General features: G+C 38.5%; 1 protein-coding gene across 2 annotated transcripts; it reads left to right on the forward strand.

Moving 5' to 3' along the window:
* Positions 1-1,472: 1,472 nt before the first annotated feature.
* On the forward strand, positions 1,473-11,081 carry lrrc56 (leucine rich repeat containing 56). 2 transcript variants are annotated; one of them, XM_085281746.1, is made up of 13 exons: positions 1,473-1,604; positions 1,799-1,971; positions 2,405-2,492; positions 4,255-4,315; positions 6,307-6,403; positions 6,849-7,046; positions 8,242-8,416; positions 8,504-8,734; positions 8,935-9,002; positions 9,592-9,734; positions 10,004-10,209; positions 10,362-10,677; positions 10,844-11,081. In XM_085281746.1, exons 2-13 carry the CDS (start codon positions 1,807-1,809, stop codon positions 11,004-11,006), a joined length of 1,911 nt encoding a protein of 636 aa, XP_085137872.1. In that variant the 5' UTR covers positions 1,473-1,604; positions 1,799-1,806; the 3' UTR covers positions 11,007-11,081. The 2 variants fall into 2 exon arrangements, with proteins under 2 accessions (XP_085137872.1, XP_085137873.1); XM_085281747.1 differs by having other exon boundaries at positions 6,307-6,337.
* The last annotated feature ends 694 nt before the right edge of the window (positions 11,082-11,775 follow it).

An 11,775-nucleotide genomic window follows, 5' to 3' on the forward strand; every position in this document is an offset into this window, starting at 1 on the left:
TTCTATGTGATGACTCAAGGTTGGGAACCGGTGATAGTTATAAAGGTAATGTCGAAATTATGTGGTAGGGGAGAGCAGGCGTGATTGTAACACTTTTTGTTTCAGTAGTTACAACTCAGTAGGATGTAATTTTGAAACAAAATACCGTTATTGGTCCACTCCAAGGAGTAATGTTTCTAACCTTTTCATATTCAATTTCACAGATTACTTATTCAGGATTGTTGATTTTTTTTAACTGTATGTTTTTTTTCTTCATATTTTTCTGTTCCAGGTGCTGGGATTTTTTTTTATTCCATGCAAGTGCAACAGTTGGCCACTCATTGTGGTTTTATGCTTGTGCTCTGATCCTTTCTGTAATTTTCCCCCCCTCCTGATCCAGACTTTCTTAATGTTTTTAGTTTTTAGTCTTTCTGACGGTTTCAACAATTTTCTTTGGACACTGACTGATTTTTTTGTACTCATTTTGTAGCTCAGTCCATGTGCTTGACCAAGGCTGAGGACTTGTTGTAGACATAACCCAAATGCTTTTGAGGAATATTTTTTTTGTTAAACCACTCACTAACACTGACTGTATGAATCATTCAAGTATAAGAAATGTACCTCACTCGAGGCATGAATCAGCGTTGTGTCTAAACATAATTTAAATTGGTATTTTTAGTCTCTTTGTTACTAGCATCATTTTCTTTAGTTGTATGTATGACAAATGTCAAAGATAACACATGTTTAACGCAGTGTTTGATGTTTCCCAAAGAACTGTTTGCTGAAAACTTGGAAAATCGTTAATACTGTGCAGTGTGCCCCTAAAAAAATCTGGGCAATCTGGGGCAGTGGAGGACAATAAAAAATGTGACAGGCATAAAACGATTTACAGCTAATCAACAGAAAGAAAGACCAGGACCTAAGAGATGTATCTTGTCCTTCAGTTGATCAATCTACTGTTTGCTGAATCTTCATCAGAAATGTTCTCAGTGGCTGTCATGAAGGGAAACGGGGGGGGGAAAGGTTGGAGTATGCCAAATTACACAAGAACTGGGCTGAAAATCAATGGAAACAGATCTTATGTTGAGATGAAACGACTTATTATTATTATTATTATTATTATTATTATTATTATTATTATTATTATTATTATGAATGTAGAAAGGTTCTGTTAGATTTTGATCCACTAAATCGTCTGATTGGGAACAGCTTCATTTTTCAGCATTCTGATGATCCCAAACAGACTGCTAGTGCACACAAAAAAAATATTTAAATAAAAAAGAAAGGCACAAGAAAACGTTATCAGTCCTGGATTGATCTCATCAATATCGACTGAATATTATCCAGTAACTACTGGATAATAGATTAGATGAGTGCCAACCATAAGAAATACCGGAGTGTACTACATATCCCAGGGAGCCACGGGTCTAACTGGGTCTAACTGCACAAACTGACCCCAGAGCCGCTGAATGGAATTCATGCAGCGGCTTTGGGGTCAGTTTGTGCCGTATCCAGGAAGTCGTCTGTGGTTGCCAAGGAAACTTTTGCTTGCGAGCCCTCAGTTGTAGGTTTGAATGTAAATGTATAGACTATCTAGTGACACAGACGGGAAAATTCTGCAAAAGGTGATATATATTCTTATTATAGATATAATATTATATTTCCGTATACACCAGCATGTAGCTAGGGTACATGCTGCTTTATTTAGCGCTACTTAGAATATCTGGCTGTAGAGAAGGTACTGCTCACTGCTTCCCTTTTGTTTCACAAGCCGTTTTGGTGTTTTCAATATAACTTTATGATTGTTTATTTTATACAGCGTGAGGCATGAGTTACTGTCATGGGTCTGTGCCCCACGGGGTCAGGTCTGGTACAGCACGGGTCCTGGTGACTGAGCTGAGTGGTTCAGGCTCCATCAACCCAACTCCTGCAAGTAAACCCTGTGAGGACTCTGAAACACCAGTGGAATTTTATCTCTCCCCGGAGAAGTTGGTAGGTACCTTTAAATACAGTTAGTATTTATCACCGTTATAAACCTCTTATCATGTTGTTTATACGAATATAATATACTATATATATAATATACTAGTGAAAGCATTTAGTTAGTTTAGCATAATTCTAAATTGACAATAGTAAATGTTAGCATCTGGATAACATCTACCATATACATCTTGCCTGTATTATAATGCCTATTTTACTGAAATAATTTCGTTAGTGTTGTCTCTTATACTAATTAAAATCCTCTTTGATTTTTGCTTAAAAAGATTATGTTTGAAACTGAAATTGGGCAAAAAAAAATTCTTCAAAGATTTTACATCAAATCAAAGTCATGTTTGTTAATCGTAGCTACAGAATGATACAGACTACATAAAGTAAAGAGACAGTGCCCTTCTGCCCAGGTCAGCTTCTTATTCTCCTCCTACAGAAATTGCTGTGTGGCACACAAGACCTCTCTAATGTGACCTCACTGGAGATCTGTGTAGACACTCAAGAAAACACACTTGGTAACTTTGGTAAGACATATAACATGTCACTGATTAAATACAGTACTGTGCACTGTGCAAGTCTTGAGGCACCCTTCATTCGGTTATATTTTGCAAGAAATATGGGAAATAGGTGCAGTGATTCATTGAAGTATGTGCAAATATACACAAATATACACCATAATCAGCATTTGTAATAATCTAACAAGATTTGGTCTACCAAAGTCAGTATTTAGCATGACCACTTTTATTCTTCAACACAGTCTCAACTCTCTTATGCAAGCTTTCTTGTCATTTCTTTAAGTAGTCTTCAGGGTTCTAGAAGGACATTTCAAAGCTCTTCTTGGGAGTTTGGCTGCGTTTTGTTCTGTTCTTAGTCAACACGATCCCACACTGCTTAGGTAATGTTGAAGTCCGTGTTCTGGAGAGGCCATGGCATGTTTTTCTATCCAGGTATGCTTTTACAGCAGTGGCAGCGTGTTTGGGATCATTAGCATGCTTAAACATGAAGTTGTTGCAAATACAACACTTTTTAGATTGTGATCAAAATTGGCCCATATTGGTCTTTCACTGGCTTAAATGCAGCTCCAAACCATGACACTGTGTTTTACAGATGTCTGTAGACATTCACTGTTCTACCTCTCTCTTGACCTTCTCCATATATATTGATGATGACTTGAACCAAAAATGTCCAATTTGTATTTATCACTCCACAAGATCTGTTGCCACTAATTTTTTAGTCCATTTTTTTGTGTAATTTTGCTGGACTTTTTTTTTCTAATTTCTTAAATACATGACTTGTTGATACTGTTCCTCTGCTGTAGTTATTTTGCGGCTGTCAAACTGTGTTATCTTTTGTAGACTCGACTAAACAAATGAATTGTTACTGTGACAGGCAGCTTGTAAAAAAGTCCCTAAATATAGAAATTAAAATTGGTTCTTTTCTAAATTGTCTGTTGTGTAAGTTGTGTGCAGACACAAAACTAGTTCACCTCTTGAGTTAGGTACCTTTTTTAGTTGTTGAATGATTCATAGGTCAGTGTTAAGTAGTTTAACTAAGAAAATGATCAAGTACAAAGACTGTACTGAAAATAAGTAAAAAAAAGCAGCCAGTGTCCCATGAAAAACTTCAGAAAGCTTAGAGACCTGTTGTTCAAGAATAATTAAATACAACAAAGTCTGGTTCCTTGAAGACAAAATACAAACAAATGAGGAATGGCTCAAGACTTTTGCACAGTACTGCAGCTGAATATGTAAAACAGTAAAACAATAGGTGTCTGTTTGTATGTGTACTTATTAGAACTAACTGTTAGTCAGCATCAGTGGTGTTATTGTTTTCTTTGTGTAGCCAAGGCTACAAAAATACAGTAACTTTTATCTCATTTAAGTTCAGTTAAACTAACGAGCAATGAGAAACACAATTTACAGTAATGATTCATAACAGATACTTGTAATAATCACAACACAGAACGAGCAGACAGTCATAAATTTCCACACCTGATTACCTCACAGGTGTGCCAGCCATCATTAGATAATGGTAGGGGCATATATTTACTATGACTGAGCTTTGTCCTCAGAAAAAATCCTAGATTGTGTAAGGCATGACAAACACTGTCTGTACATGTATGAGTCATGTTTTACCTGCCACTTCAGGGACGCTTTCTTTTACTTAAATGATGCTGAACATCTGATTAGCAAATAAATCAGGTGATAAGAACGAAACCATGTTAAAATGACACCAGTGTTACATGAAAATGAGAAAAATAGTTTTGTTTAACTAATTTTCTTGCAGGTGTCTACTTGCCTGGATTAGTGCAGCTAAAAATGAACAACAGCAGGATCCTGTCAGTAAGGTAAGTAAGACAAAAATAGTATCTTTTTCTTTACTTCAAAGTTTGTATTCCTGAGAAACAAATTTACAAAGTATAATAATTTTTAGATTTCCAAGATGATACTGATGCATGCTTCTGGTCATTTTTATCTTATTTTATACATGTTTCCAAAATAGGAAAACCCACATATTTCCTTGAAGAGAAATAAATATAAGTTAACCCAGAACAGAAAAAACCCCCATAGTTTAGTGAATGCTGTCGTGGTTTACTCTGTCATTACAGGAAGTCAAAAGTTATGAGCTTACCCAAAGAAGTATAGTATGGCTATAGTGACAAGGTTTTGAAATAGGGACTTCCAATATTTATGTGTGGAAGATGCTTGTTGCAACTTGTAAACCAGACACCATAGAGGTGAGACCTGTGTACAGGTTTAGAGATACACAGAGAACAGGTTAAACCACCTTTCTCACAATAGGATACAGAGGGGTTCAGGTACTATCAGATTTCAAAATCATGCATTTGATCCTCAGAAAGAGACAGGGAATATCTAAAGTTTTTCCTAGCTTGTCCAGTGATCATAGCTACAGCTGTTTCATCAAAAGTATATTGAAGCAAAGCTACAAATAGTTGTCACAGTAAGTGAGATGGAGAGAATATTTTTTACCATTACTGTGCAAAAGTCTTGACCCATCTCTCATTACTTTACATTTTGCTTCTCATGAGACAGATTTTCTTGAATGTGGTCTATTTAAATAAATTATAAACAATAGATTATGAAGTCTTGAAAAGGTTTAATTTAGACATCGGCAGTTTTTCACTCATTTTCAGTCCATCACTTACACCTAACCATTTTCAGAGGAATTTTTTTTTGTTTGTTAAACAAGTTAACATAGAAATATGAAATATGTATTATTCGAGCATAAAAAATGCACCCAACTGAAGGAATGAACGTGAATGTTGTGCACATAACAGAAAGTTTAGCGAAGGAAGAATTTTTGTATCTGTAGGCACTCTGTTAGTAGCAGTCTGTCAGAAAAAACACAATCCGTTCCCAGTTCTGTAGTTGTATCTATGAGCAGATAATAAAAGATACCAAAAGATAACACAAGCAATAAAGTAATATATTTGAACCACCAATGTGATTCCCAAAGAGCTGTTAGCTGAAAACATGGCATATCTAAACATGGTGGGCAGTGTGTCTTTAATTAAAATAAGGAAATTGGACAATGACACAAGTGTTACATGAAAATGAGAAAAATTGTTTCGTTTATCTAATTATCTAATAATCAATATTTATGGAGGAGGACAGGAGAGATGTACAAGAGTTAGTGTCTATAGCCATCTGTAGAACACTGTGGAGGGCTCTGTCATGGTTTGGAGCTGCGTTTCAGCCAGTGGTGTTGGAAATCTCCCCAACACTGAAAGTGTTACGATCACAGAAAAGTACCTTGCAATGCCATCTGAAAATTGCTGGATTGACAACAGCTTCATGTTTCAACACGCCAGCGATCCCCAACACATTGCCAATGCAATAACTGCAACACTGTCAGTCATGGATTGGCCTCCCCAGGTATAACAGACTGTATTTATGTTCATTTCAATAAATCCCTACACCTACTTTTAATTTTTCCTAGCAGAATATAATAAAATGAAGAGTACTCTGAGACTTTTGCACAGAACTGTACACAGAGATAGATAGTGAACTGTCTGCTCCACCCCGAGAGCACCAGAGCAGAGCAGAGTCAGCCGGACATGCACTGGCTCTGATAGCATTTCCTGCTTTGGGTTGTGGGAATTGTAGTGGAGTTGGTGTTGTAGTGTAAGGTACACTGAAACTATTGTGGAAAGGTTCAGGCAGGGAGGAAAGCGGGAGACAGTGAACAGGACATAATTTTCACGAAGAGAAAGGAGCTGCAAGCTTCAGTAGCCAAGAAAGTATCCTTTTTTTAGCCATGATTATGTAACTCTCTTTCCTGCCTCTAAATCAAGTTTGTGTTATTTTGTCTCCCTAGAGACTTGGGAACCACCATCTCCCAACTGCAGGTGCTATGGATGTCTCGGTGCTGCCTACGAGATCTAGATGGGATTACTACTTTCTGTGCTGTTACGGTAGACTTTATAGGTTACAGGTGGCTTTGTAGGAACTATTCAGGAGCTTGGTAGCTTCTTTCTTTTCTCTTTTTGCAAATGTTAAAAAATGTGTGTACGGAACAAAACATAAATTGTGTCAAGGTTTTTTGGATACATTTCAAATAGGCCTTCATACCTCAAACATTAATTTCCATTTGTCATAGTACCTGAGTGACCCATTTTTTCCCAAATCATTTCCTCGTTTTTGCGGCAAATACTGAACGTGCCTAGGTAGTAACATATGATTCAAGTAATTGAACTTTCGCTGTTTAAAACGTCCAACTGTCTGTGGCATGGGATGATACCACAGTGTGACTTGGGTCCAACATGTTTTTTTTCTTTAGTGCATTTTCCTTCTGCTGGTTCAGTTCATTAATCACACATTTTCTACCACTTAACACTTATTTCCTGTCCTTCTTCTCAGGAGCTGTACTTGTCCTATAACAACGTGTCAGACCTGAGTCAGGTTGGCATGCTGGAGAACCTGCAGCTGTTAGATCTGGAAGGGAATGACGTGGATGATTTAGTCCAGGTTCAGTATCTCAGTTTATGTAGCAAACTGGAGAGACTTACCCTGGAGGGAAACCCTGTCTGTTTACGCCCAAACCCTACATCAACTCAGGTATGAGTATTATGCGATGTGTTTGTCCTTTGTTGTTCAGACTTTAAGCGGATGCTCCTATTGCGATTAACATACCCAGTACATCTTGAAGCAACCGCCACAGAGTGGTGCAATGCTCAGAGTGGCAGTCTGGCAAAAGATAAAACGAAACCAAGAATGGTTGCAGCTGAATAGAGCTTGAGCAAGGAGCTGGGCAGAGTTCCTGAAAAGGAAGTGTTGTATTCATTTGATGTTGTAAATGCCAACTTGCAAATGCAACTTGTGGTTCTAATCGTTCAACAGTCTCGCCTGTGCTGGCTGTCAGCCCTGAAGACAGATAATCTCTAACATGTAATCAGTTTGTGCTGAGACATGAGAGCATGTGTGCGATCGCAACTCTCTGTATGTGGGTCCTTAACTCAACAGAAACACTCTGCTAGAGCAGGAGACATCAAAATACTCAAAAATAATTAGACATAACATACTGTTGAAATAGTATATATGTAAACATCAATGCTTTATTTTTATGTTAAGGTGCATTTTTTGGTTTCTGTGACAAAGCCTTAAACAGCTTATCATGGGCCAAGTCAGTGAAACTGATTGTAGCTGGGTACACGGCTGAAGCTGCAGTGAGCTGAGTTTTTTGGGCCACTGTGAATGTGTTTATTTACACCCACCAGCAGAGCATTAATTAAGAAACTAGGGCAATGAGGAGAGATGCTGAGCTGAATATGCATTAGGCCCGTGCTTTGTAACGACTGAGGGGGTTCTTGGGTTTACTCCCTTGCCAAGTGATCACTCTTCATGCGCTCTGTCTTTCTCTCACTTCCTCTTATTTAAAACTCATTCTCCTCCTCTTTTCTCTCATTTTCTTGCTTTTGTTTACAGGCCTCTCACACTCTCCTTTTCATTTTCTGCATCTGTGTGGTTTGGTGAAACCAAAGCGAGGCCAGCGATTCACTGGCCTCTCTCTCGCTCTCTGCTCTCTTCCAAATGATAAAAGTCTAGAATTTATAGCAAATGAATAATTTATTTATTTGCAAGACTTTACAGACGCTAGCTGTTATGAGCTGGGATCAGCTTATGCTGTCTGGCACCCCCTATTTAAAAATACCACGTATTATTAAAAATGTCACTGTTGCAAAAAAATGTGATCTTGAATCTTGTCGTACACCTTAGCTCTGTCATTTTCTCTTGTTTCGTTCCTCCTGCCCAGATGGCAGACTACAGTTACCGGGCAGCGGTGAGGGAGCTGGTCCCTCAGCTGCGTTACCTTGATGATGTAAAGGTGGAGGAGGACAGGCTTAGCTGCTGTACCACCATGGGAGAAGACTGGGACATTCTCAGAAACTCCATTAGAGATTCTAACTCCTCTTATCCTGCTGGTGATGGTGTGTGTGTGTACTGTTTTAAATCCATCAACATGGTCCAGATATTCAGATGACGATTTAACAAACACCTCACTTTTGTCTTTGTAGAGGAGACAACCGACAGTGTACGTCCTTACAGCCGACCCAGTTCAGCCACATGCCCTTCTCCCAGCTTCTCCGGTGTCTGGGCCATGTCATCGTCAGGCACCAGACCACACTCAGGCTCAAGACTCATGTCAGCGATCAGGCCTGGAGTTCTCTCCCCTTCTGGATCCAGACCTGGTTCTGCAGACTCAGATCTGGCAGTAGTGGAAGCTGAAACCAGCAATCTGACTCACAGTTAGGCACTCCTGTGGTTGATCTCATTAGTCTTAGTGCCATTTCCATTTTATTTTGATTAGCATTACTCTGTGCAGGTGAACTGTTGGAGCAGTAAAAACAATCTTTGCTCAACAGTGCCACCAAGAGGACTTAATTGTGCCATGAAATAATGACAGTTTCAATCACTGATGCCTGTTTTACTCTGTCAATTTTTGAAGGAGCGGGTAACATCATCTTCTGTGGGAACCCAGTCCAGGCTATTCGAGCAAAGCGGCAAAAGTTAAGGGTAAGTAGCAACAAAGTCCTGCAATGCAGTGGAGAAAATTATTTGATCTCACTTAATAAATTATGAGATGTATCCATACACCACACGCTGTGATCCATATACATGAGTTATTTCTGTCTCGCTGTTCCCCATAAAACAGAGTCTTCATTGTCCACTAAGAGGAACAGCAAGCTTTATGAGCTTTGACAGGCCATTATGAATGCCTGGCACCAGCAGCTCGTCTCTTTAATGTCATGTCAGTATAAAAAGAATCAGCTAATTATTATCAGGCAGACAAACAACCTGAGAGGACAAGCATAGTGAGGGGTGATGGAGATGTGAGAAGGGTTGTGTCAGAAGAAGTTGACAGACGGGGCTATCACTGTCACCACCCTCTGATCTGTTATAACTGGCATAAATACACCCCACCACTGTCACTCTGCATCTTATTTATACCTTTCTGTCTCATTCAATCTGCCCTTGCTGTGTTTGTTGTTCCTCACTGTTTTTGCTATCCATAATTAATATGCTCTTAGGCCTCTATTACTTTAAGTTTCCTACCATCATCTATTACCACTCATGCTTGTTGTGCCTCTCTACTGTCTGATAGACAGCACCCACCAGGTCTACTTTCACCCCCCGAGACACTCCCATTCACGTACCAGAACACACATATGACCTCGAGGAGCCTGATCTGACAGAACGTGCTGATGTCTTTGCAGAGCTCAGAGCTTGGAAGGAACAGCATAGCAGGTATTACATGCTGAATTACTTTTTTAAAAACACATACATGTGAAAAATAATAAAAGCTACATTTTAATCTATATCTTGCCATTGCTGACCATGCAATAGATTAATTGCATATTAAAACAGTTGTCCATTGAATACCATCAGAGGGCTGTGGAGGATTTCACAAATACAAAGCCTCTTCACAGCCAGTTAAAATCGCAGAAGCTGTCGATGTGGCTATGTCTGAAGACTTGTATGCACATAAAACTAAATATCATCATTCTTTGTTTCAGACGTCTTGAGGCCATAGCGAAAGACAGACTGCCACAAATCTTGTCCATTCAGCACTCTGATGATGAAGAAGCCCGTTGTGATGAGGAAGAAGATGGCTGTGGTGCTATGAGGAGTGACAGCAGTAATGAAGAACATGAAGAGGAGAAAAAGTGTGACAACCAAGATGCAGCCTCACTAGATTTCTCTTTCCAGTCTCTTTCCCCAGGTGAGAACTTTGTGAAGTTATTTATAACTTCATAAATTATAAATAAGGCTGTACAGAATAAAAGCAGTAATTGTAATGTCTGATCTTTTTGTAATGTAAGGAGAAAAATAACTGAATTATTTCAATTATTCTTATTGTTTGTTTATTTTTAGATCTGCTTCCCAGAAAAAACTTACCCTCAGATATGGCTCGACTGTCGCTGGTCCCCAAAACCGCAGTGTCCCCTTCTCCTCCTCTCAAAGGCAGTGCAACTGCTGTTGATTTGAAACCGCAAGGGATCCGTGCACGGAGGCTTCACCTTAGCCAGGCCAGACCACAATATTTACCTGAATTCAGCAGCGCCTTTGAAATATGTAGGACTTCAGGAGATACAGACCTGCAAATGAGTGTGCCTCCAATGACTCTGCCTGCACCCATACCGCACCCACCTCCAACAGCTGCCCCAAGTGAAAGGCTGAAGCATTCACGGTATGTCATTATTAAAAAGTATCTTTATATTCAAATAGTCAGATTTGAAACAACACATTTTGTTGTAAAATGTTTAGCTGAGTTTTGTAAATCAGTGGCATCACCATATTGTGATCTCAACTTGGTCAGTGGAATGTGGACATTAAAAAAGATCTCTATCTTTTAGTGTGAAGATGGACTCTGGTGAGCAGCCAGGCCAGAAGTGTGAGATATCCAAAATCCTCAAGAGACCAGCAATAACTCGCCCTCACACAGCCAGGGCAGCTTTACAGAAACATCACCAGCACCACATACTCCAGTCCTGCAGAGGGAGCTCACAGCCAGATTGACTGTTGACTGTCTCCTGTCAGTATGACTGCTCTTAACTGCTCAATTAAATGGGGTCTTTCCCCTTTTTCAACTCATCACTCAGTCGTATATTGATTTGTCATAGTTTACCACCATCGTTTCTTTTTCTCTGTTTTTTAAGAACTGAAGATACTGTTGTTGTTCACCAGTTCAACAGCATCCAGTGCTCACGAAGCTCACAGCACAAACAGTACACTGTAAAAAGAATAACCCTATTAAAAAAAAAAAAAAAAAATGATGTCCAATTGTCACATCCAAAATATTTGACTTCATAGAATCCAAATTGAGTCACTTGATATGACCTGATACTTTTATGTTGATATAAACAATATTACTAGACTTGACTGAAACTTTAAATTTTGCATTGATCCAAATTGATTTTTTTTTTACATAGAACCATATTTTAATTATTGAACCAAGCTAATATATTGAAATTTAACCAACCCAATGTATTCACATCGAACCAAATTAACATGAAGTAATATGTTTGTGTTGAAGCCAGGTAATTGATTTACATATATTCAAACTATATTTTTTACATTTCATTTTATTTCAGTTCAAAAATGCTCTGCATTTCCTATAAAAAACAAGACAGTTGGCCAACCAATTATTTCAAAATTATTTATTGTTCCAAACCATTTTAACTATAATCAATAGAGAGGATTAGTAATATACAGATTTAGTGCTACGGCAGAAATGATTAGAGAAATGTTTGTTTTATAAAACCTGCAATCTTTTGAAAACCAGTAT

This window comes from Mchenga conophoros, linkage group LG7 (assembly GCF_057382185.1).
Source record: "Mchenga conophoros isolate Kocher_MC1m ecotype Shallow Benthic linkage group LG7, M_conophoros_male_GT1.1, whole genome shotgun sequence".
Lineage (NCBI taxonomy): Eukaryota > Metazoa > Chordata > Actinopteri > Cichliformes > Cichlidae > Mchenga > Mchenga conophoros.